The sequence below is a fragment of the Eretmochelys imbricata genome, chromosome 25 (assembly GCF_965152235.1).
Source record: "Eretmochelys imbricata isolate rEreImb1 chromosome 25, rEreImb1.hap1, whole genome shotgun sequence".
Classification (NCBI taxonomy): domain Eukaryota; kingdom Metazoa; phylum Chordata; order Testudines; family Cheloniidae; genus Eretmochelys; species Eretmochelys imbricata.
The window spans coordinates 7008112-7032925 of NC_135596.1; the positions used below are offsets into that span (position 1 = coordinate 7008112).

General features: G+C 44.5%; 2 protein-coding genes across 5 annotated transcripts in view; one reads left to right on the forward strand and one right to left on the reverse strand.

Moving 5' to 3' along the window:
• Nucleotides 1-24814, forward strand: part of DOT1L (DOT1 like histone lysine methyltransferase) — a 104259-nt gene that overhangs the window by 15059 nt on the left and 64386 nt on the right. For all 4 annotated transcript variants that reach the window (XM_077841872.1, XM_077841875.1, XM_077841874.1 and 1 more), the window contains exons 2-5: nucleotides 10534-10577; nucleotides 14013-14087; nucleotides 17072-17135; nucleotides 19115-19343. In XM_077841872.1, coding sequence (XP_077697998.1) covers nucleotides 10534-10577; nucleotides 14013-14087; nucleotides 17072-17135; nucleotides 19115-19343 — 412 coding nt within the window. The remainder of the gene's footprint in view (nucleotides 1-10533; nucleotides 10578-14012; nucleotides 14088-17071; nucleotides 17136-19114; nucleotides 19344-24814) is intronic.
• The window catches only part of PLEKHJ1 (pleckstrin homology domain containing J1), a 95823-nt gene continuing 77105 nt past the window's right edge, over nucleotides 6097-24814 (reverse strand). Inside the window, exons 8-9 of the transcript XR_013348729.1 lie at nucleotides 12037-12067; nucleotides 6097-6119 (exon numbers count right to left, since the gene is read on the reverse strand). The gene's annotated coding sequence lies outside the window, so the exon portion shown is untranslated. The remainder of the gene's footprint in view (nucleotides 6120-12036; nucleotides 12068-24814) is intronic.

Consider the following 24814-nt stretch of genomic DNA (forward strand, 5'->3'; position numbering starts at 1 on the left):
GACAAGATCTCAGTGCCAACTTGGGCAACTCACTTTCTTTTCCTGAGGTCTGGTCTACACTTGAAAATTAGATAGATATGTCAGCGCTGCTCAGAGCTGTGAAAAATGTTGCGTCTTGAGCACCGTAGTTAGGTCAACCTAACCCCCACTGTAGATGCAGCTGAGTCGATGGAAGTTTTCTACTACTTCCATTAACTACTGTTAGTGTAGGAAGCATCTATGCTATGGCGCTACCATGGCACAGCTGTAGAGCTGTAGTGTAGACATACCCTGAGTGTGTTCCCTCATCTTTTAAAAAGGGATAATTCTTTATCTCCCTCATGGTATGTCTACACTACAAATGGGATGGGTCCTGCTTTGAGCAGGGGGTTGGACTCGGTGACCTCCTGAGGTCCCTTCCAACCCTGATCTTCTATGATTCTAATGCTACAGTGGTGCAGCTGCAGCACTGGAACTGTGCCGCTGTATTGCTCTAGTGTAGACTTGCACAAAAGGACTTTCATTGGATACTCTGGGGAACTGGTTTAACAGCAGAAAATAATCCGCTGGTATCAGCTGCATTTCCACTGGGCTTGCTGGTTTAATTGTACTGGTGTATATGTATACTGGCAAACCTTTTCGAGTATAGATATGTAGGGCTGGTATTTTCCAAAGTACCCAGCGTTGACTGGCCGCCTACTTTGAAAATCCAAACCCATGATATTGTGGAGTGCTTTGAGGTCCTGTGTAAGTACTAAGTGACCAAATGATTTTCTTTTTCAAAGCACTTGAGACAGATTGACTTCTGAAGCATATCGGAAGGAGCAGCCATGCTTATGGAATACTGAGTTCTTTTCACTGATGCTCCTTTTCTTCGTTCAAGTGATACTTTTTAAAAAAAGGATTTTAGGTAAATTAATAGGGACTAATTCTGCCTTTAGATGCTCATGCAGGGCTCCTATTATGGCCAACAGTACATGTACCAGGGGCATAATTAGGCTTTCAAATTATGCACAGTGTGTACATGTTACTGTCATAATAAAAAAACCTCTGTTTGATATGGAAGTGGTCCTCCCCCCCGCCTCCCCCCGCCCCAGTTGAAGAGCAGGAAACCTGTTTTATTTAAACTTCTCCAGTGTTGACCTCTTGCTGTTTTCTGGTGTAAAGAACACTGGAACTATAGAGGAATATTATCACTGATGGATGTACGTGACATTTTAAATTGTATGCTTTACATGTCTGCAGAGATCAGTTGATCCTTAATAGGATAATTTTGAAATCTCAAGCTATGCAACTGTAGCCTCTAATATTCTTTAAAACTTGGCAAAACAATATTAAATTAAACAAACTGTATTGATATAACTTTGACTTGAACCTACAAGTTGATATGTTTTAAAATGGTCTAAATGCCATTCTTGCTGTGATTAAGAAGGTATTACAGCCTGTGGGCTGCAGTTGCTTACTGCTTTGAGGCCCTAGCAGTAGCTACTCCCATTAGGGAAAGGGCTGTCTCTTTTTGGTCTCTGTTTGTACAGTGCCTAGCACAGTAGGTTTCTTGGCTGCAGCTAGGACTCCTAGGCACTACAATAATACACACAAATAATAGTGCTGATAAGAGACATTGCTTCGGCTTTAAATCTGAATCTCTTTTTGCTTGGGTGAGTATGTTTGAACGATACATGGAGTGTGGAATCCAGTATCCTAAGAACTGGTACTGAGAGACTTCAGTAGGGCTGGTTGGAAAATTTTCCAGCAAAACTGTTTTTTGGTGCAAAATTGTATCTTCAACAAATCATTTTTGCAAAATATATTTGTTTTTCCTCGGAAAATACTATCAAAATAATTTGGCTGGAAAACTTTAGATTTTGTCTGAAAACTCAAATTTGTGTGGAACATTTCAATGAAAATAAGAGTTTTGTTTTTTGTCCGATTTCTGCAGGAAAGAATTTGGATCACTTCTAGCTGTGTGTTAATACACTTACACACGTTAAAAACTAGTTATGAAAGTGGCATTGGATGTTAATGATACTTGCTGTCAGTTGTGGACTGCATCTTTATTTTTGATACTTGTAGTTTAGACAACATTAAAGAGATAATGTTTCAGTATGAAATAATGTGCATTCATGTTGTTGAAAGGATTCCAAATATCTTACAAACTCCATAAATACAGCTTCACCATAGAAACGCAGCGAAGCCAACAAACAGCACATAGCATGCTCCCCAAGAATGGGGGAAGGGGAAATTTGAACTGGGCGAATAGAACCCTTTCCTCTTACAAAAAGTGCTATGGGATCTTCAATTATATACAGAGCAGACAGGACCTTTGGTTCCTGAGACTCCTCCAAAACGTCTTTACATCTGACAACTGTTTAATAGTGTGTATGTATCTACTCCTGTGAAGTCTTATAAAAGACAAAATGCCAGTTCAGCTTTACAATTTTTTCCAAAGGAAATGAAATTGGACTTGTGCCCTTTTTTTCCTTTACTATAAGCGTGTGGGATTTTTTCCTCTTCTCTCCCCCCCGTTCCCCAGCCTGTATTTTACCTTTTAGAAATATCAGGATCTCAAGTCTGGCGGGCTGGAGGCCTGGAAGGCAATGTTAGGGTTTGTCTGGAAGTTTTACAAGTTAAAATGATATAGTTATACCAGTATGATCCCTCATGAGGACACTTATTCCAGTGGGAGAATGACTTTTTTCAGTTTAGTTTAAATCCAAGTGATAAGCGAAACTGAAAAAGGCCCTCTTATGCTTGAATAAGAGTGTGCATATAGGATGTTAAACGGGGTGGAGTTATATTGGTATTAATTCACACCTTAAGTTGTACCAGTATATCTTTCCTGTGTAGAAAATGCTTTGTGTTGTGTGATTTGTGTGTGTAGTGAGATTTCTGCACTTTAACTTGAAGGCACAAGGAACTGACTTTATTAACAAGCAGATTTTCTAACTGTTTTTACAGGGCATTTGAACTATAGATAACAAAAATGTCCTATAGTCCTGGTCTACTTGCAGTTTTTGTACCAGTATAACTGTCTGTTAGGGCTGTGGATTTCTTTTTTCCTCCCTCCCCCCCATAAAGTACAACCTCAAGTGTGGACCCAGTTATACTGGTATAAATGTGCTTCTGTTGGTATATAATTGGTATATATTCTTCTTCCCATATTGGAATATGCTCTACTGGTAGATGTATAAATTTATACTGGTGGAACTAGGGTCACACTAGGTGTGTATTTTTTTTTTTAAACTGATTGATTGAATTATACTGATATGGTTAAAAAGATATGACTCTTGTGTATAGACAAGCCCATAAACATTTGTAAGAAAAAAAATCTACGAGAGAGACTAAACTTGCCATTCGTGGTATTTCTAAGGCTATACGTATGCTACAGACTTCTGCTGGCACAGCTATGTCGGTCAGGGCTGTGAAGAGGTGTGATCCTGAACTGACAGAACTGCTGTTGGCAGAAGCCCCACACGTAGACAGTTACACTAGCAAAACTATGCTTTTACCACAATATATTGTTTTGTTTAGAGGTTGCAGAATAATCTATACGAGTAGCAGCACAGCTTGGCCAGTGTAAACTGTGTGCACACTTTGCTGGTATAGTATATACTGGTGTAGCTATACCAGCAAAGCACTCCTAGCTAGTATAGACGTGGCCTGAGTTGAAAAGGGAAATATGAGTGGGGGAAATGAGAATCTCGAAGGACAGGATAGTGAAACCAGTAGTTTTGTTAATTTATGCAATGTCTCTATACACCCGCTCCTGGAGTCCATGCAACACTCAAAGGTTTTCACAGGGTGAGGTGTTGCTGTTGCATCTGGATCATGACTTTAGACTGGTGGGACTGAGTTCTGGAGACTTAGCAGCATTGGCTTCCTAGCTTCTGGATTAGGAAGTTGACTTTTCTCTACCTCTGTGGTAAATTAGCTGCAAAATGGCAGTGGGAGACCACAAAGGATAAGAGCTCCAGTTGGTGTGCAGAAGAAGTGCAATTCCCCTGTGGAAGATGGCTGCCCTCCCTTTCTTCTTGTGGCTTTCTTCTTGAACCAGAAGATTTTATTTGGAGTTAAGAGCCATAGTTAGTTCATCCCATCCATTTGAAATACCAAGGAATGTGATTAAAAATAACTTCTGTTTTGAATTTCAATGCCATTGAAGCAGAATGAAGTAAATTACTAAATTGATTGTGTTGTTTTGCCCCACAAGTGAGTTCTCTGGTGTGTGCAGCATAATTACGGAGGTACTTATTTGCACTGTTGGGGCTGTTACACTCTTGATTCCCATCCACACTGGCATTCCACCAGTTGAGAATGGGACAGTGGCAGATGATGTGATGGGAAGCATTGCTTGGAGCAAGCATGATCCAAATGTGACCATCTGTGGTGTGTTACGAGCATTTTTGTCTGTGGAGCTATGGCATGTTACAGAGCATACAAAGAGGACTACATGGTGGTTAGTAGGTCAAACTTCACTGCTTAGCCAATTACTTGGTTTCTGGTTTCCTTGTTAGTTTTTACTCCTTAGGTATTTTGTGGCTGCTGCCATCCCTGGAAAGTTCAAGGATTTTCACATCTGAGGCCATGGCTACACTAGCACTTACGTCGGCAAAACTTCTGTTGCTCAGGGGTGTGAACCCCCCCCCCCCCCGGGCGACATAGGTTTTGCTGGCATAAGCGCTTATGTACACAGCACTGTGTTGGCTGGAGACTCTGCCGCTGAGGTAGCTACCACCACTCGTTGAGCTGGTTTTGTGATGTTGACGGGAGTGCTCTCTCCTGTCAGCATAAAACGGCGAGCGATCTTACAGTGGCACAGCTATATTTTAAGCTTGTAAGTGTAGACATGGCCTGAATCTGAGGGTTTGGCTACACTTGGGAGTTACAGTGCAATAAAGGGGGCCTGGGCGCCCTAGTTCGCTACCTGTTCACGCTGGCGAGGCAAGTAGAGTGCTCTGTCTCCGTGGCTACAGTGCTGCTGGTACTCCACCTCTGCGAGTGGAATAATGTTTGCTGCACCACTGCTGGAGTGCTGCGGCGCCAGTGTGGACGCCCTGGTCCATTATTGCATTGTGATCGGCCTCCAGAAGTGTCCCACAATGCCTGTTGTAGCCACTCTGGTCATCACTTTGAACTCTACTGCCCTGCCCTCAGGTGACCAACCATTAGACCTGCCCTTTAAATTCTCTGGGAATTTTGAAAATCCCCTTCCTGTTTGCTCAGCCAGGCGTGGAGTGCTCTCAGCGCATCTTTCCAGGTGACCATGCCTCCACGTGCTAGGCAATCCCCAGTATGGAGCAATGGCGAGGTGCTGGACCTCATCAGTGTTTGGGGGGAGGAAGCTGTCCAGTCCCAGTCGCACTCCAGCCATAGGAATTATGATACCTTCGGGCAGATATCAAGGGCCATGCTGGAAAGGGGCCATGATTGGGACACACTGCAGTGCAGGGTTAAAGTGAAGGAGCTGCGAAATACCTACCGCAAAGGCCAAGAGGCAAACAGCCACTCCAGTGCTGCCCCTGCGACCTGCGGTTTTTACGAAGAGCTGGATGTGATACTTGGGGGCGATCCCACCTCCATGCCGAATATCACCAGAGACACCTCAGAGGCCAGTGCAACAAGGCAGGAGGAGGAGCAGCAAAGTGGGAGTGAGGGTGCTGAGGCGGAGGAATGCAGCCAGGAGCTGTTCTCAAGCCAGGAGGAAGGTAGCCAGTTGCGGCGGCCAGTGCTTGGGGAAGGACAAACACCACAGGAGGTTTCCGGTAAGCGGCTTTTATTTTGGGAAGGAAGTTATTTGGTGCGGGCTCTTGGGGCGAGGAGGGTTAGGGCCTCATGCATGCGTAGATGCGGAATAGGGCGTTGAGGTGCTCTCTCGCATCGCGGCAATCGGCTTCAGTGATCTCTTCAAAGGTCTCAGCCAGAACTTGGACAATGCGCTTGTGCAGGTTTTTCGGGAGAGCCACTGTGGTCCTTGTCCCAGTCGGGCTAACTTGTCCGTGCCACTGTGCCGTGATGGGGGGGACCATTGTCACACACAGGCAAGCTGCATATGGGCCAGAGTGGAAGCCGCATTGCAGTAGAAGACCCTCCCTTGCTTCCCTGGTCACCCTCAGCAGCGAGATCTCTTCCAGGACGAACTCCTGTGGAAAATATGGGGACAGTGTTCAGTATAGGGGCCCCCTGCCGCTGTTGGCTCTTCTCAAGGCACAGAAACCCAGAGGACAGTACAGCTGTGAAACAATTAGTCACGCTTGACCCTGTGCTTACTCACCATTTTGGGGCTCCCGTGGGTTATGTGCGCTCGCTTTGGGACAGGCAAATTATGCTATTGTGTAGACTGTGCTTGGCCTTGAATACGGGGGAATCATTGCTCTGTCTGGTGTGAACAATGCCGCCTCTGTTAAGTGTAGCATTTTGCCTTTACAGATGCAACCTTGAGATCTCAGCCGTCCGTGTTATCAACGGCCGAGAGGCTGCAAAGAATCAGGAAGAGGCCACGTAGAAGCGAAGAGGACATGCTGCATGAAGTCATGCAGCATTCAACCTAATGAAAATAAAAAGGTGCAGGAATGGTGGGAGAGTGAAAGGAGGGTCCGCCAGCAGAATGCGGATCGCTGGCACCAATGCACAGAGTGGCTGATAAGCATCATGGAGTGCCAAGTGGACTCGATCCAGGCACTCGTAGCCATGCAGGCGGAGCGCTACCGTAGCTGCCCCCTCCCCCCCCAACCCAGCCCTGAAAACTATGACCCTTACCCACTGCCCTCAATGCCCATCACTATGCAGTGAAGCCATCCTGAAGTGAAGCATGCATTGCACAGCACTCCAGACAGGACATACGCAAATCTGTGATTGTACTGTTCCGTTCCCCACCCCACCCCATCTCACCTCCTTGCCCTTTGTGTGTCCCAGGCAGTTGTGTTGTGTTTCTTTAAATAAATTGATTTTTTGGCTTTGAAAACATTCTTTATTATTGCATAAAGTAAAAGAAACTGTAGCCCAGGAAAAAAGGCACTGCAAGTCAGCGTATCATACGTAGCAAACACAGATTCCTACCACGCTTCACCAGTGCAGGGCACCACACCAGACGTTACTGTGGGCTTTCAGCCTCAAATTCCTCCCTCAAGGCATCCCTAATCCTTGCAGCCCCATGCTGGGCCCCTCTAATAGCCCTCGTCTCTGGCTGTTCAAATTCAGCCTCCAGGTGTTGAACCTCCAGTTCCATGCCTGAGTGAATCTTTCACCTTTCCCTTCACAAATGTTATGGAGGGTACAGCATGCGGATATAACCGCGGGGATGCTGTTATAGGCTAGGTCCAGCTTCCCATACAGAGAGCACCAGCGACCCTTTAAACGGCCAAAAGCACACTCCATAGTCATTCTGCACCAGCTCAGCTTGTTGTTCAACCACTCCTTGCTGCTGTCAGGGCTCCCTATGTAGGGTTTAATGAGCCACGGCATCAAAGGGTAAGCGGGGTCTCCAAGGATCACAGTGGGCATTTCGACTTCCCCTATGGTGATCTTCTGGTCTCGGGAAAAAAGTCCCGGCTTGCAGCTTCCTGAAAAGGCCAGTGTTATGAAAGATAAGTGCGTCATGCACCTTTCCGGGCCACCATGCATTAATGTCAATGAAACGCCCACGGTGATCCACAAGTACCTGGAGAACCATAGAGAAATATCCCTTCCGATTAACGTACTCTGAGGCTACGTGGGCTGGTGCCAGAATTGCAATGTGTGTCCCGTCTATCGCCCCTCCGCAGTTAGGGAAACCCATTTGTGCAAAGCCAGCCATAATGTCATGCACGTTACCCGGAGTCATGGTGGTTCTGAGCAGGATGCAATCAATGGCCCTGCAAACTTGCATTAACAGGATTCCAATGGTTGACTTCCCCACTCCAAACTGGTTAACGACCGATTGGTAGCTGTCTGGAGTTGCCAGATTGCAATAGCCACCTGCTCCTTCACCGTCAGGGCAGCTCTCAATCTCTTGTCCCTCCGCTGCAGGGTGGAGGCGAGCTCAGCACACAGTCCCATGAAAGTGGCTTTTCTCATCGGAAAGTTCTGCAGCCACTGCTCATCATCCCAGACTTGCATGACGATGTGATCCCACCGCTCAGTGCTTGTTTCCTGAGCCCAAAAGCGGCATTTGACGGTGGTGAGCATGTCCTTGAATGCCACAAGCAAACTCGTGTCGTTTGCGTTACTCGAGTCGATATCGTCGGAGTCCTCACTGTCTCTTTGGATCTTAAGGAATAACTCGACTGCCAAACGTGACGCGCTGGCAAGACTTGCCAGCATGTTCCTCAGCACTTCGGGCTCCATTCCTGCAGACCGAAAGGGAAGACTGCGCACAGTACAAAAACTGTTGACAGATGGTGCCAATTGTGGATGGAATCAAAGGGAATGCTGGGATGCGAAGCGATGCATCACGGGGTGTTGGGACAGGATCCAGAATGCACTGCACTCCCCGCCCCCTTCCCACAAGCCACAGTGCCAGAATGGGAAGAGGTGCTCTGTGGGATAGCTGCCCACAATGCACCGTGCCCAATGCCGCTGCAAGTGCCGCAAATATGGCCATGCCAGTGTGCTTGCAGCTGTCAGTGTGGACAGACTGCAGCACTTTCCCTGCTGCGCTGTATAAAGGCGGGTTTAACTCACAGCACTCTACATCTGCAAGTGTAGCCATGCCCTGAGACTACTGATCCCAGACAGCTTGACTCTTCACAGTTACAGCCTTAAGTTCTGACATTCTAAAAATAAACCCCCTTCCTGACAGTTTAGAGAGCATAGTTTCTTTCATATCTGTGCCTGAGTCAGTAGGTTAACAGATGTTTGCCCTTCCTTATCTCTGTCCCCTTTCATTGTCCTCTCAGATTCCTGTTCAAACCAGTACCTAATTAACATATTACCTGTGGGTGTACAGGTTGCAGGGCATGTGGATTTGCTTCCACAGTAGTTGTCCTTTACCACATGCTGAAATTGGTTTTTAAAAGTAAGACTTGATGTTATGAAGCCAAATTTAAAACTGGGTATGTATAATAGGAAACCTACGTATCCCCAAATTTGGCTGTGAGAAATACGGATTTAGATTGTGTATAACCTCCATACCACTGAGAGAGAATTCAGAAATGAGAAAAGGTCTGTTAGCTGTGTGTGTGCATATACAGGCGATACGGACTAAATAATATAGATACTATATGTATAAGTGATCGCTATGTCACAAATGCATTCTATCGTGCGTCTTTGATCACTTTGCCTGCAGTCTGCCCTTGGACAACTTCTAAAATTTCAAACGTCCCCCATTTTTTTTTATCATTTGCATTTAAATGTTTCCTCTTTTCCTCAAATGTGGAATTTCCTACCCACAAGCCCTTCAAAAATTATCCTGTCTGAGGCCCAGGATGGAAAATTCAGACCTTGGAGGCTCAGTGCTTGCTTTTTGCTTAGGAAAGTCATTTTAATTTAAAAAAAAAAAAAGTTATGACTCTTAGGGTTATTTTTAGAGGTTTCTCTGTCTCCTTCTGAGCCCTTTACAGTTGAACTCTTGGTAACTATGGCTCTGGGCTTTGCAGGATGGATACAATAAGATATTCAGAACCTCCCATAATTTTCCTAAAACAGACTTTTCTGTAACATGTGGCACATGCAGAAGGGTTTTATTGGCACTCATATGGAATGAGACCTGCAGAACTCACGTGTGGCTATGGCTCTGGGCTTTGCAGGATGGATACAATAAGATATTCAGAACCTCCCATAATTTTCCTAAAACAGACTTTTCTGTAACATGTGGCACATGCAGAAGGGTTTTATTGGCACTCATATGGAATGAGACCTGCAGAACTCACGTGTGGCTATGGCTCTGGGCTTTGCAGGATGGATACAATAAGATATTCAGAACCTCCCATAATTTTCCTAAAACAGACTTTTCTGTAACATGTGGCACATGCAGAAGGGTTTTATTGGCACTCATATGGAATGAGACCTGCAGAACTCACTTGTGGCTTTACCTAAGTAATATGGTATTCCAAACACATGCCAGTAGAATCTTTGTTTTGCACAATCCTGTGTGTATGTGTAACACAATGAACAATTTCAATGGCTTTATAGTGGTAGAAAGGCCTCAATGTAGCTGGTATATGGTGTTATCAGTTTTTATCACTGATATCCATTCTTATTGTTTGTTATGTAACTTGCATTCAAACACACACCTCGCACTAATCCCCAAGGGTATTGACTGTAACATTTCTTATTTTCAAGAAGTGAAGGTGACATAAGTGGAAGGGCGGTTTTTTAAAAACCTTTTAGTGGTCTGTGGAAACTCAAGACAACCTATTTTCTTAAGTATAAGAAGCTTTGTTGTCTCTCAAGAAATGTACATTTTGAATATATTAACTGCGCTGGGTGGCAATTAAGGACTCCTGCCTCTCTAACTCCTAATCTACTTTAGAAGGTTGAGTCCTGTAATCTTTGGGGATTGATATGAATGGTGTTCTCCAGATGTCTGTCTGAAACTGCTTCTCTTCTCTCTCTCTTCCCCCTCCCCTTTAATTTCAGGACAAACACCATGATGCTGCTCATGAAATCATTGAGACAATTCGGTAAGTGTTCAATGCAGAACTGGACAGAACCTTTTCTTCCATGTTGGTATTACTGTATGTCTCAAATTAGACATTAGGTGTAGGGGAGGGGAACAAATACAAGGGAAGATAGCAATCTAATTATGCTGTAGCAGAACTAAACCTGGACACTAATCAGAATTGCATTACAGCTCTGTAAATTCACGCAATGCAGTAACTTCTCCTCCCCATGCCCCCAATTTAATCTTAGTCTGAAACAAACTGTTCTAGTCTGCGGTTGTTCTAAATGAAATTGTACAACAGTATCAAATTCTATGTTTGTTTGTTTGTTTTTTTTATAATGAGGATTTTAAAATTTAGTCTTTGGAAGCATAAGGCTCGGAACTTAAACAAACAAGCGAAACGCCACCACCACCATCTACGGTCTCTTCTTAGGTTCTGGCCCGATTTAAGCTTACGCTGTTCACTTTTATTTCTTAAAATAGTCCACTGTGGCTACAACTGGGCAGTGCCATTGGCACTTGGAAGGGTCAGGAGTGCTGCCTGCCTGAGCATAGTGGAGCTGCATCAGTGGGAGGGTGTGGCTGAAATACTACTGGAAAGAAGGCCGAGTGTAAGAGGGTTGAATGTTTTCAGGCACCACTACAGCCACACACAGTTTGTGACACAGCAATAATTCATACGCACTGTGGTTTTGGCAGCCTTGAGAAAAAGTTGCTGAGCAGAAACACTCCCTAATATGACTGGGTTTTTTGTTTATCCACAACAGAGAATCCGATTTTAAAATTGTTTTCAAGCATACTTCCCCTGCGTTTGTGGGTAGAAAATAATGTTATCCATGTTAAGGGACCGTGGTTTAGCCTTGTTCCTTGACATTTCTTTTTTTAAATCCACAAAGGCCTTGTCTGAAACTTTTTCAGCCATTGCTGACAGCAGTTCAGCGGTAGTAACATTAGTAAGGTTGGGAGCCCTAGCTCTCTGGCTCTTGACATCTGTTTTCAGTAGCACATCAGTTTGACTTGCTCTGAGCAGGTTTAACTGCTACGCTACTGAAAGTGGCTGCTGGAGTAGCAGTCATCTGCACTCGTACTTTCTGTGTGCACACCAGCCAATGGCAAGAAGAGTCATTGCTAGAACGCAGTTGGGCCACAAACATGTTTCACAGCTTTATTATAAAAATGGGGATTTCTGTAGTGCACACAGAGCCTTAACATACGTTTGTAACTATCATTCTTACCCATGTACCAAATTAACCACAGTGCATACTTGTTGCTTATGCTAGTAAACTGTTCTATGGAGGTGTGAGGTGGGAGGATATAGAGCTGACCACTGGCTTGAAAAGTTGTGATATGAACAGTTGTTTGCTGCACACTGGCCTAGTTTGCGGGGAAAAAAATTGTAGAGATAAAAAAAAGTGAGGTTTTAAGGAGGTGAGTCTTCATTAGAAGAATAGAAAGAAATGTAGTTCACAGATACTTACCATTATGCCTTTTTGTAAGGTGCTGAATGTCCTAAAGAGCAATGAGAAGAGGAATATTAGTGATTTAAGATTAAGTCATTTGGATACTAAATGCGCATCTCTCACATTAGCTGTTTGGGACATTTTGTACACTTTTAGCCTATTCAAAATAAAATCTGGTCACCTTTCAGCATAGTAAAGTGAAAAAAGTGATTTTACTGAAATGGCACTTTTAATCAACAGATCTGCTTCCTGTACACATGCAATCATGTCTTATGACTTTGTCTAAAATGTGGTTCTTTTTTGTTGCGTATTTTTGCTACTATCAATTCCACTGCAAAGTCAACACAGAGATGTCGGGAGAGAGCCTGGAATCTTTATCAGTAAATCTATTAACGTAGGGTATGTCTACACATACAGCTGCAGTGCGTGTGGTGAAGACACTCTCTGCCGACGGGAGAACTCTCCCATCGTCATAGAAGACCCACCTCCGTGAGCAGTATAAGTTATGTCGGCGGGAAAACCTCGCCCACTGACCTAGTGCTGTGCACACGAAAGCTTATGTCCGTCTAACTCATGTCGCTTGAGGGGTGGAATATTCACACCCCGAAGTGACATAAGTTTTGCTGACACAGGCTGTAGTGTAGACATAGCCTAAGTGTCAGTTGCATACTCTTTTAGCCAGGGTGATCCATGAGCCAGAAAGAACTCAGCTTGACTGTCAGATCCGTGGTTGTCATGATGGCAGTTTCAGAAATGTTCTTTCTAGTAAGCTGACCAAATTGGATACCAAAGTGGAAATGATAAACATGGAACCCCACAAAACCATTGTTGGAGTCCTTATAGGGCCACAAAGCATAGAGGTGTTGCTCTTTTGAAAAAAACAAAACAAATGCTATATAGTATTCGAGGAATCAATCTGTCCATAATATCAAGACCTAAGGGAAAGAAAATGTGGTTCCCAATGGTATTCTGTAGAGCACTCTGTATTTTGGGTGATACTTCAGATCACTGTTTCTCAGCTTGATGATTAGAAAGGAAAGGGTGTGAAACCCCTTTTCCTGATGTGACTTCCCCGGCCCTTTACAAAGACTTTGTCGCTCCAGTGACTTGCCATCCAGATTGTGGCCCTCATTGTTAGTTTTTAAGTTGTCTTTGAAAATAATTAACTTTTTCACATTTGAAATGAAATGCAGAACTCTGTATTTCTTTTGCCAGAGTTAGCTTGTCAGATATCCTGGCAGTGGTCGTCAGTTTTCCATTTCTAATAGGAGCAGAATACAGGGCTGTATTAATCCTGAAAAAACCACATGCCTTTAAGAAAACAAACAACAAAAACATCAAAACCACTATCAAGTCTATTTCAAGCTGGGCCACTTAAGTGGAAATACAGTACACTGCACTGGTAGAGGGAGAAAGCGCCCTCTCACATCAACTCTTTGAAGGTTTCATTTGTGCTGAGGACTGCTGTGCATTTTCAGACATCAGGTTGCAGAAGATGACTTGCATCTACGTGTGGCAAGATAGACAAGTAGCTTTGTCTAAGGAAGTGGTTGTTCATAACTTATTAAAAAAATAAATGCATTTCAGAATGATTGTTTCTGTGCTTCACATTTCCCATTAGATTAGCATTAGCTGTGGCTTTTATTTTTACATCAACTAAGTATATTTGTCTCTTCATTGTGAAGTCAAAATGGAGTTCATGCCTATTCAAGAGCTTTATAGTTCTGCCAGTGGTAATGGGCTCTTAACTTCATATTCACTCTTGTGTTGAATAAGAACTCTTTCAGCCCCATAATTAGCATTTTGTGATGTCTACTTCACTTCTCACAATATTGCAGTCTTTCATGCTTTCTGTAACACTGTTTTTAATTTATAGGAACGTCTGTCTAGAATCCAGGCGGATTGCTGCTTCAGTAAAAATAAAAACTGCCTCGTTAAACACTAATGTAAAAGATTTGGGGGTCTATTGTATTCTGATTCTTGTCTCATTGCAGGTGGGTCTGTGAAGAAATCCCAGATCTCAAGCTTGCTATGGAAAATTATGTTTTAATTGACTATGATACAAAAAGGTGAGAGGAACTCCCCCTTCCCCAGAAGGGCAGGCCTAAATGGCTTGTTGTGAATTGGTCTAAGAATAACTAATTATAGACACTGCAAACTGAGCTGAAGTTTTCTTTTAGAACTGGCTTCAGACTCTACAAAGTTATTTTGGTAGGAAATGTGTAACAGGAGTATTGGCAACGGCTGCTGGATTTAAGGACATAATTGGAAACTTCACATAGCAGAAAGCTGAGCTGGTGTACGTTGGAATTACTCACCCTGAAACAATGATCTGTATCTGTGCTGTTGGGCTAAAGCCAGCATTTGGAATCTGAATGGCATTGAAGTTTCTGCTTTTGTAGTAACTAAGAATTTGTGTTGGAAAACACTATGCCAGAGCTGCCCGTGGCACCACTGATTTTTCTCTCCATGTTTGTGGAAGGTTAACTTTCCCCACTCCTCTCCTATTCAGAATCAAATACGAGTGACAACACTATAAAAACAGAGTTTCAACTCAAACTGTTCCTACAGCCTTTGTCTCTGGAGAAGCAGGAACAGTGCCTGATTCACAGAACTATGTGAAAACACCTACTACATGGACTGGCTTGACAGGGTTGTGTTGCAGTCTGCTCTGTGGGTAGAGATTGGGAGGGACAGAATCTGACCCTATGGAATTCTTTTGTTTGTAATAAGTTCGTTTGGACACAGTTGAGAGAGTCTATATTTTTGGCTCAATTTGACTGTACTAACTGAAAATGGAAATAGAGATGACACTTGCCTGCAGACAAGTTGTGGTTTATGAAAATCCATGGAATTTCTTTTATGGAAAAGATCTAAGTACACCGGTGTCCACAAAGTGATCATGTCTCCTGAGGTGGGATTGAGACAGGTGAAACTGAATCAGGTCCTAATTCAGCGTTAACTCTTTGAGCACCTGGATGGCTTTTGCAATGTAAAAGGACCGCTCTTTGGTGCTATATTATTCCTTTTATTTTATATGGTCTCATCGTACTAGCCCCTCCAGCCTCCCAAGGAATTAAATAGGAGTAGTGAGTGCTCAGTACCTCTTAATGTCAGGTCTATGGTTTATATGCTGATATTGTAATACAGTAATTGTGTAGCACTGGTGGGGTATGTATAGGTGTGCAGCCTCACTTTGTCAGCAATGATACTGAATAAGAGAAGAAACCATATGTCCTCAACCACACCTGACTTATTTCTCAGAAGCTGTTCAAAGAAGCCATAAACCTGTCATCCTGTTTAATCAGTTCATTTTCCTTGTGGGGGAGGGGGGGGGAAGAATTATTTGAAAAATTAATCCTAGAAGATTGGCTGCAGTGCTGCAAATGCAGAGACTAGGAATGAAAACCAGTGCATTATGGAAATGCAAATAGACACTCGTAAAAATATTTTTCAGTCTTGCCTGTTTTTATTAACATGGAATTAAAACCTGTTAATTGGCAGCCCAAAGCGAGTGCAAAGCAGCCGTGTTCTCAGATAAGGAGTCAGAGGCCACGTCTACACTACCCGCTGGATCGGGGGGGCGGGGGTAGTGATCGATCTATCGGGGATCGATTTATCGTGTCTAGTGTAGACGTGATAAATGGATCGCCGATCGCTCTGCCGTCGACTCCGGAACTCCACCATGGCGAGAGGCGGAAGCGGAGTCGATGGGGGAGCAGTGGCCATCGATCTCATGCCGCAAGGATGCGAAGTAAGTGATTCTAAGTCAATCTAAGATACGTTGACTTCAGCTATGCTATTCTCGTAGCTGAAGTTGCGTATCCAGGCCTTAGCTAGTTGTGGCAGTGAAGTCAAGTTTATGAGAAGTTAACTTCCTTCCCTTCTCCTCTGTCTTTCCTCCTCCCTTCCTGTCTTGGGGTAGATGTGGGATATGCCCAATTACTCTGTGGACTGGCTTTTCTGCTGCTGCTTTCTGGAATCTAGTTATGTAATGACGGTGGGCCTGGCAGGTATCCTTACCTCCTTGACCCAAAATAATTCTGTAATCCTCTCAGCCTCTGCAATTAAGGTGCCTGGCTAAACTGTGAACCCAACTAACCCACAGAACAAGCAGTATGCTTTCCTTGTAAAGCAGGTGTCTGGCGGATGAAGTTTGTACTTTGAAGAAGTTGTATTACATGGCACACTGCATGTTAGAACAGAATAGAACTGAGCTCTGGATAAGTGTCTGACTGTCTTCATAGCTGGATATAGTGGACACAGGAAGGAACAAAGCAGACTACTTTACAAGTCATCCACTGAATGCGTCCGATGAAGTGAGCTGTAGCTCACTAAAGCTTATGCTCAAATAAATTTGTTAGTCTCTAAGGTGCCACAAGTTCTCCTTTTCTTTTTACGAGTGTAGTGCCTTAAAACGTTTTTTGCGTGTAGGGAAGTGGGAGGAAGCTAAGAGGGCCCATGGGAATTTCCAGCTTGAATTCCTGATAGGTCAGAAAGGAAAAACATAAGATAGCACCGAGTTATCTCCATAACTTAATTTTCCCCATTCATTACAATAAGTCTTTGGAAGCTGAACGTTAAAATCATAGAATATCAGGGTTGGAAGGGACCTCAGGAGGTCATCTAGTCCAACCCCCTGCTCAAAGCAGGACCAATCCCCAACTAAATCATCCCAGCCAGTGCTTTGTCAAGCCTGACCTTAAAAACTTCCAAGGAAGGAGAGTCCACCACCTCCGTAGGTAGAAATCAGTTTCTTTAAAAGAACTCTTTTTTTTCCATCACATGGATACCAGGTATAGAATGTCTAATGAATCGTTGGGCCGCTAAAGTCTCTTATTTAAGGAAAATTTATAAAAGTGTAAAATTGCATAAAGAATTAATGATTGTTGCAAAAAAAAATTACAGCTACAGTATGTACACTTCAAAAAATGTAGGTCAAATGTTGTGCCTACCAACCTTGGCAGTGTTGCTTTAATGTGCATAGCTGAGCATTTCAAGACCCTCTTTACTGTTAACTGACTAGCAAACTTCGCTTTTTTTCCTTTCCCAGCTTTGAAAGCATGCAGAGGCTTTGTGACAAATACAACCGCGCCATTGATAGCATTCATCAGTTGGTATGTATTTACCTTTGTTATGCTGTGGTGCCTATCTAGTTGGCTTTATTCAGGCTAGTGGTTTCAAATTCATGTACTGAAAATGACAACTAAGAAGAGCTGACTTTCTTAGCACTCAGTTGTGTGTTTGCTTAAACAGCACCATTACAGCATTTCCATTCATTCGGGAGTTAATAAATCGTCTATTAAACTTTGCTTTCTCGGCCAAAACTTGGCACTTGAGGATTTGAATTTATATCTTTTATATAAGAATGGCTTAATTTTTCTAAAATACAGGTTTGCAGGCTCTTAGTCCCTAATGTGCAGCTGGCACTCTTGCTTCGACATTTGAAATAGTTGAGTTACGTTTGAAAAAGGGTTCCTTTGCATGCACCATACCTAGCTTTTTTCATCAGAAATTTCACGAGGATATAATGTATACACGTTTACTTGTGCGTGTGGGGATTGAGACTTAAAGATTCCTTAAATAGTCCAGATTAACTTGTGTATCGTGGCGATGATCCACAGATTAAGAATTCCCTTACTGTTCAGTAAAGCTATATTTTAGAACTGTTCTGTTCCAAAGGATCAATCACTATTAAGGAAGAACTGGAATGAAATCTATTTTAATAGATTTCTAATAATAGGCAACTTCTTTGGTTTTCTTACCCCAAGTTTAAGGCTGGTAATGAAACACAGTAAGTGTAATCTAATAATAAGAATTTTACTTAATTTATGGAATTTAGATGCCCGTTCTGTCAGTAGTATCTGTCGCTGTACTTAACACTCATCCAATTTAATACTACATCTTATTCTACAAAAATCACAATCTCGGGGCCTTATGAAGCACTTTGACCTATCAAACACATGTTGGGGACTGTTATCTTCTTTTGTGGGAGCATTCAAAATAGACCTCAGAAAGATATGGCCAGTAGGTTAGAACTTCTCCCAGACTTTGCACCACTTTGGCACCTACAAATCTCCATATCGTTTGCCTGATTCATAGATGCTGGCCACTTTAATCTTGTCTTTGTTAATAGCTTAAAAGTTGGAATTCTTCAGCACTCACATTTCATTTACAAAAAGAAAAAGGAGTACTTGTGGCACCTTAGAGACTAACCAATTTATTTGAGCATAAGCTTTCGTGAGCTACAGCTCACTTCATCACGAAAGCTTATGCTCAAATAAATTGGTTAGTCTCTAAGGTGCCACAAGTACTCCTTTTCTTTTTGTGAATACAGACTAACACGGCTGTTACTCTGAAACTTTTCATTTACAGTCACTCACTGAAGTGAGAATTTAGTCAGTTTCACTCTGTCCTGCCAGTGCCCTGCTGAATGTAGGAGCCCAGGCTAGCTGACATAAGGAGCAGAAGTGGTAATTGGCCTCTGAGGTAGCAGCACTGAGCCCTCAAACAGAGGATCAGATAGGAAAGAGGTGACTATCAGGAAAAGGAGATGGAAAAGATGCCCAGGGAAAAAAGCTTACAGACGTTTAAAATCCAAAGTGGGGAAGACAAGAGGAAGTTCAGAAACATCAATAGCTTCTATTTAGGAGTGAGATTATTGGCCAGCAGAAGCTTAAATTTTCTCTCCCACTCCCTCTGAGCGTGATTCCTCCCATGCTACACTTCATGGCAAGAAAATAAACCCGTCTTTATGTTGATGGCGCAATGAAATGCAGTAGTTACATCTAGTATGTAGGCAGATCTTAGATGTGTTTTCCCTCGTGTATCTAGTATGCAGTCTTTGAAAACACCTATTGGGTGAGGTGACACAGACAGTAAAGCAAACCAGCCTCCCCAAGCGGCATTGTGCTAAAAGACTTCTGCAGCGTCTTGCTGCTGCTTTTGGAAGGACACTGGATCAGTTTTACCCATGCAAGAGACAGGGTGGAGGAACGTGGATTATCTTTGTGTCAGTTGCCCTTCCACCCGCAAACGCAGGTATGCAATGATGTATTTTTCTTGTTTACATTCCCTTTCTGCTCCTCACTCTTAGTGGAAAGGAACCACCCAGCCCATGAAACTGAACACTCGTCCCTCCAATGGGCTCCTCCGTCACATCTTGCAGCAAGTATATAACCACTCGGTGACAGACCCAGAGAAACTCAACAACTATGAGCCCTTTTCCCCAGAGGTGTATGGAGAGACTTCCTTTGATCTAGTGGCCCAAATGATTGATGAGATTAAAATGACTGAGGATGACTTGTTTGTTGACTTGGGCAGTGGTAAGTGACAAACTGCTTCGTTTTCCCTTTTCTATCTCTGCCCAGGCTTTTTCCTCCGCTGAATAAAAAAATGTCAGTCACTTTACATTTAGAAAGTAACCCATCCCCACAGACTGTTTATCTGGCTGTGCACTCCTGACAGATAAATGCTTTCCTTCCTGTATTGCCAGTGGGATGTGGCACCAAATGTCACCCACCCACGTGAAGGAAGGATTGATACTTCAGGAAACTTAATTTAAGAATACTTCATTTTTGTCACCATAGATAAATGTAGTCATTTTAAAGTATGGTTGGCATCTGAAATGATTGTGTAAAAGTGCCATTAACAGAGTCCATATTTTATACTTTCAGGCTTCTAGATCCAGTTTAAGTTCATGCATCACACTTTTTTCCCCCCTGAGTGTCAAAACTGCAAACTCCACCTGCTACCTGAAAATAAAGTGGGTTCTTTCTCTGTCTGACACAATCACCAGCAATAAAGATTTTCTGTTTATTGTGAGGCGGTATAGAATCCAGCTCACTCTTCCATAGCTGCATCTGTGCTACAGTTAGCAGTTTTAACAAAAGTAAAAACCTTTTTGTCAGTTAAGTAACCAGATGTGACTCAAACACAGATGTGGAGCAGATATGATGAGTAAGATGATCTTGTTTTATTTGCTCAAATCTGATTGCCAGCAGGAAAGGAGTAATAAGAATTCCCCATTTTTAATGTAGAATTGTAGGTTGAAATAAATGAAGTGTATATCCTCTTGCTTTCTCAACAGTCATCCTTTATCCTAGCAAAGGAAACGGGAACCTGCCCTCTGAAAATACAGCAGAATTACAAACCTTACTTCCATTTTATATCTACTAAATGGAATTCCAAGTTAAGGGTATTAAAGCAGGCCACTCACAGGGGACAGAATTTATCCCTCCCCTCCTTCCACCCGCTCTGGTAACTGGACACATAAAATATAGTTAAGTACAATATGAGACACATCTAAAATGCTGTTTAGTCAGGCATGGTGCTTTGCTGTACAGAAATAACTGCTTTACCACAGTTGTGTGAAAGTGTTTGTTCAGTAAGGTCACAATAAGAGATCATATCTGGAAGTCACACAATCTTGCTGTTTGCCTAACAAGATGGAGGAGTGTGTCATCTGACTAATGCTTCTGTAGTGAAATGTTTTGTTTTCCTTGGCCTCTAACACCACCAAAAACAAAACCAGATATTTATCACCATAGAATCCCAAACCTTAATATTGGACTAAGACCAAGCGTATGAAAAATAAGAACCTTTATTAGTATCTGAAAAGAATGGTTTAGCATGCAGTAGCCTCAACCGTAATTCTGTGATCACTTTTCTGTGCACTGGTTTTCAGTTGATGGATACACTGGAAAAAAATGGTTACTCACCTTCTCATAACTGTTGTTCCTTGAGATGTGTTGTTGAGGTCCATTCCAATCAGGTGCGTGCACACTGCGTGCACAGTCGTTGCAGAGTTTTCCCTTGGCAGCTCCTGTCGGGTCGGCTGTGGAGCTGCCGGTAGTGGTGCCTTCATGGCATTCAACAAATAAGCCCGCTGACCCGACTCCCCTTCAGTTCTTCTTGCTGGCTACTCCGACAGAGGGGAAGGAGGATGTTTATTGGAATGGACGTGAACAACACATCTCGAAGAACAATAGTTACGAGAAGGTAGATAACAGTTTTTCTTCGAGGGCTTGTTCACGTTGATTCCAATCAGGTGACACGGAGGTGTGGTCGGAGTTAAGGAATTGCTGACTGGAGTACTGCTCTGCCGAATGCTGCAAAATGTCTGGAATGCTGGGTGATAGCATAGTGAGTGGTTAAACGTATGCACCGATGACCAGGTTGTCGCTCTGAAGATCTCCTGAATGGGAATCTGGGCCAGGAAAGTGGCTGATGAGGCCTGTGCCCTTGTGGAACATACTGTAATAGATGGGGCTAGGACGTTAGTCAGCCTGTAGCATGTGTGGATGCAGTCTGTGATCCAGGAAGAAATGCATTGGGAAGAGACTGGGAGCCCTTTCATCCGGTCTGCCACCGCCATGAACAGCTGATTAGATTACCTGAAAGATTTAATATGCTTGATGTAGAGTGCTAGTGCACGCCAGACATCCAGTGAGTGAAGCCTCTGCTCCTGTGCACTGGTATGAGGCTTGGGATAGAAGACTGGTAGAAAAACGTCTTGGCTAATATGAAGCTGGGACACCACGTTGGGCAGGAAGGCTGGATGAGGCCTGAATTGCACCTTGGCCTTGTGAAAGACCATGTACGGTGGGTCGGAGGTTAGTGCTTTTAACTCAGACACCCTCCTAGCCGATGTGATGGCGACTAGGAATACCACCTTCCACGACAAATACAGAAGGGAGTGAGTCGCCAGTGGTTCGAAAGGGGGCCCATTAGTCTGGAGAGGAGCAGATTGAAGTCCCATGCAGGCACAGGTCATCGAGTCTGTGGATATAATTTTTCCAGGCCCTTGAGGAAACGCCCTACCCTAGGGTTGGTGAACATGGAACGTCCCAATTCTCCCTGGTGGAAGGCTGAAATAGCAGCAAGGTTATACCCTGATGGATGGCCCTTTTCAGGTGCAGGAGGTAATCCAGGATGAGTGATATAGGAACCTGAAGTGGAGGTGTATGATGCTGGGCATGCCAGCAAGTGAACCTCTTCCACTTAGCCAGAGAAGTGACCCTGGTGGATGGTTTCCTGCTGTTGAGCAGAACCTGCCTGACCAGTTCCGAGCACAGGAGCTCCATTGGGTTTAACCATGAAGCTTCCATGCTGTGAGATGGAGGAACTGGAGGTCTGGGTGGTGAAGGTGGCTGTAGTCCTGGGTGTTGAGATCTGAGAAAAGCAGTAGCAGGACTGCGGTGTCCACAGATGGCTCCAGAAGCGTCTGGAGCGTACCACTGTTGGCGTGGCCATCCTGGGACCAACAGAATTATTTCTGTCTTGTCTCTGCGGATCTTGAGCAGCAGCTTGTGTATGAGTCGGACCGGTGGAAAGGCATATACGAGGAGGTCCCCCCAGGGTAGCATGAAAGCGTCTGAGATTGAACCCGGACTATTTCCAGAAGAAGCAGAACGTTGGGCACTTTGTATTGCTCCTGGTGGCAAACAGATCTACCGGGGGAAACCCCCACCTATGGAAGATGGAATGTACGACATCTGGATGGATGGACCACTTGTGGAATGACCTGCTGAGGTGATCTGCTAGTTCGTTCTGTACTCCTAGGAGATATGATGCTTCCAGATGAATGGAGTGGGCTGTGCACAACTCCCATAGCTGGAGGGCTTCCTGACATAGGGGGGAGGAACAGGCTCCACCCTGTTTGTTGATGTAAAACATGGCAGTGGTGGTGCTGGTAATCACTGCCACACACTGGCCTTGTAGTTGGGACAGGAAGGTCTGGCAGGCTTGCTGTACCACTCTGAGCTCCTTGATATTGATACTGAATGAGAGCTCGTGCTGCGACCATAGGCCTTGCTTTCGGAGATCTCCCAGATGAGCCCCCCAACCCAGAGCTGATGCGTCCGTTCTTAGGGCCAGAGAGGGTTGTGGGCTGTTGAAGGGGACTTCCTCGCACACCAACTGAGGGTCAGTTATGGTTTGGAATCACATCTCTGGCCGGATCGCCCTTGCCTGTACCGAGTCCAGCACCTCCCCCAATGAATTCTATTCTTTGGGTCGGTGGTAAGCTCGACTTGTTCACGTTGAGGAGGAGTCCCAGTCTCTCAAAAGTGAATCTGGTTAATCGGACTTGAGATTCTACCCGCTCCCTGGAGCTCCCCCGTATTAGCCAGTTGTTGAGGTAGGGATATACCTCCACCTGCCTTCTGGGGAGGAAGGCTGCTATTACTGACATACACTTTGTGAACACTCAGGGCGTCGTTGATAGATCAAATGGGAAGACAGTGAACTGATGATGTTTGTGGTTGACCACAAACCGTAGAAACTGTCTGTGCTCAGGCCAAATGGCTATGTGAAAGTACACGTCTTTCATGTAGAAGGTGGCGTACCAGCCCCTGGATCCAGGGAAGGGATGATCGTGCTCAGGGAGACCATGCGGAACTTCAACTTCACCATGAAGTTTGAGTTGAGTCCTGGTTGAGTCCTTGCAGGTCTAAAATAGATATGCGATCCTCCTTTGCCTTGGGAATTAGGAAATAACGAGAGTACAATCCTTTGCCCCTTAGCTCCCGAGGAACCTCCTCCACTGCCCCTATGGTGAGGAGTTATTGCACCTCATGGATAAGGAGTTGTTCATGAGAGGGGTCCTGATGGTCCTGAAGGGTTTGCTGCACTTTGGGGGGCGGCCCAGATGCCTGCAGCCCTGAACCCCTTCTCATGGCTAACCCTGATGAGAGGGTGCGGGTAGCAGAGACTGCCGCATCAAGGGAGGCTTGAAGAGAGGTTCATGCCACCGCCTTCCCTTCGTCAATGATGGCCATGAATTCAGCCCTGGAGTCTGATGGAATTTGCTCCTTGAACTTCAACATGGAGTCCCACGAGTTGAAGTTGTCTGCTTGTTGGTTTGCTATACTTTGCTGCAGGCCCTCCATTGAGTAGACCTTTCTACCGAAAAGGTCTAATCTTTTAGACTCCTTGGATTTGGGAGTTGGTCCTTGCTGGCCCTGCCTCTTCTTCTTGATGACGGCGGTCACTACTAGGGTGAAAGGCTGCAGGTGCGAGAACAAGTACTTGAATGGGACAAAGTACTTGCACTCAACACCCCCCGCCGTAGGCGGGGTCGTTGCTGGGGTCTGCTGCAGCATTTTGATATTGCTCTGTATAGTTTTAATTAGGGGCAGAGCCACCCTGGAGGGACCCTTGGGCACTGAGTGCTCCTTCGCAGGATGCATTGCGGTTGCACCTGGTCCTGGCTTCGGCACCGGGGAACAACCCCTGTCTGTCGTCTTGTGCCACTTGTGTGGCACCGGTGAGTGTGAGCCATGCCTGGTTGTCTGTACTGAGGAGTGCCGGTGCTGAGGGTCTTTTGAATCAGAGTCTGTCTTTGGTACCGTGTCATGCACCGAGGCCGGGGCGCTCTGCACTGATGTGCTCTGTGGATGGAGAGCGGACTCCATCAAAAGTTGTTTCAGACGGAAATCCCTCTTTCTTTTCATCATAGGGTGGAAAGATTTTGCACCTGTCTGTCTGGTGCTCTTCCCCCAGACACTTCAGGCACGCGTCCTGGGGGTCGCCCGTAGGCATGGGCTTACCGCAGGTCCCGCAAAGTTTAAACCCTTGGGCCCGAGGCATGCCCTGCAGCTGACGGGAGGTAAGGGATAGGGAATGTCCCTGCACCCTAACCCAAATTATATACACTAAACTAAACTAAACTGCTAATTGAATCCTAGACTAAAACTACAGGCTAAAGAAGAAAACTAAGGGAAGCACTTGGAAGGCAAGTGAACGCCGTTCCAATGGACATCATGGACGGTAAGAAGGAACTGAAGTGGGGGCC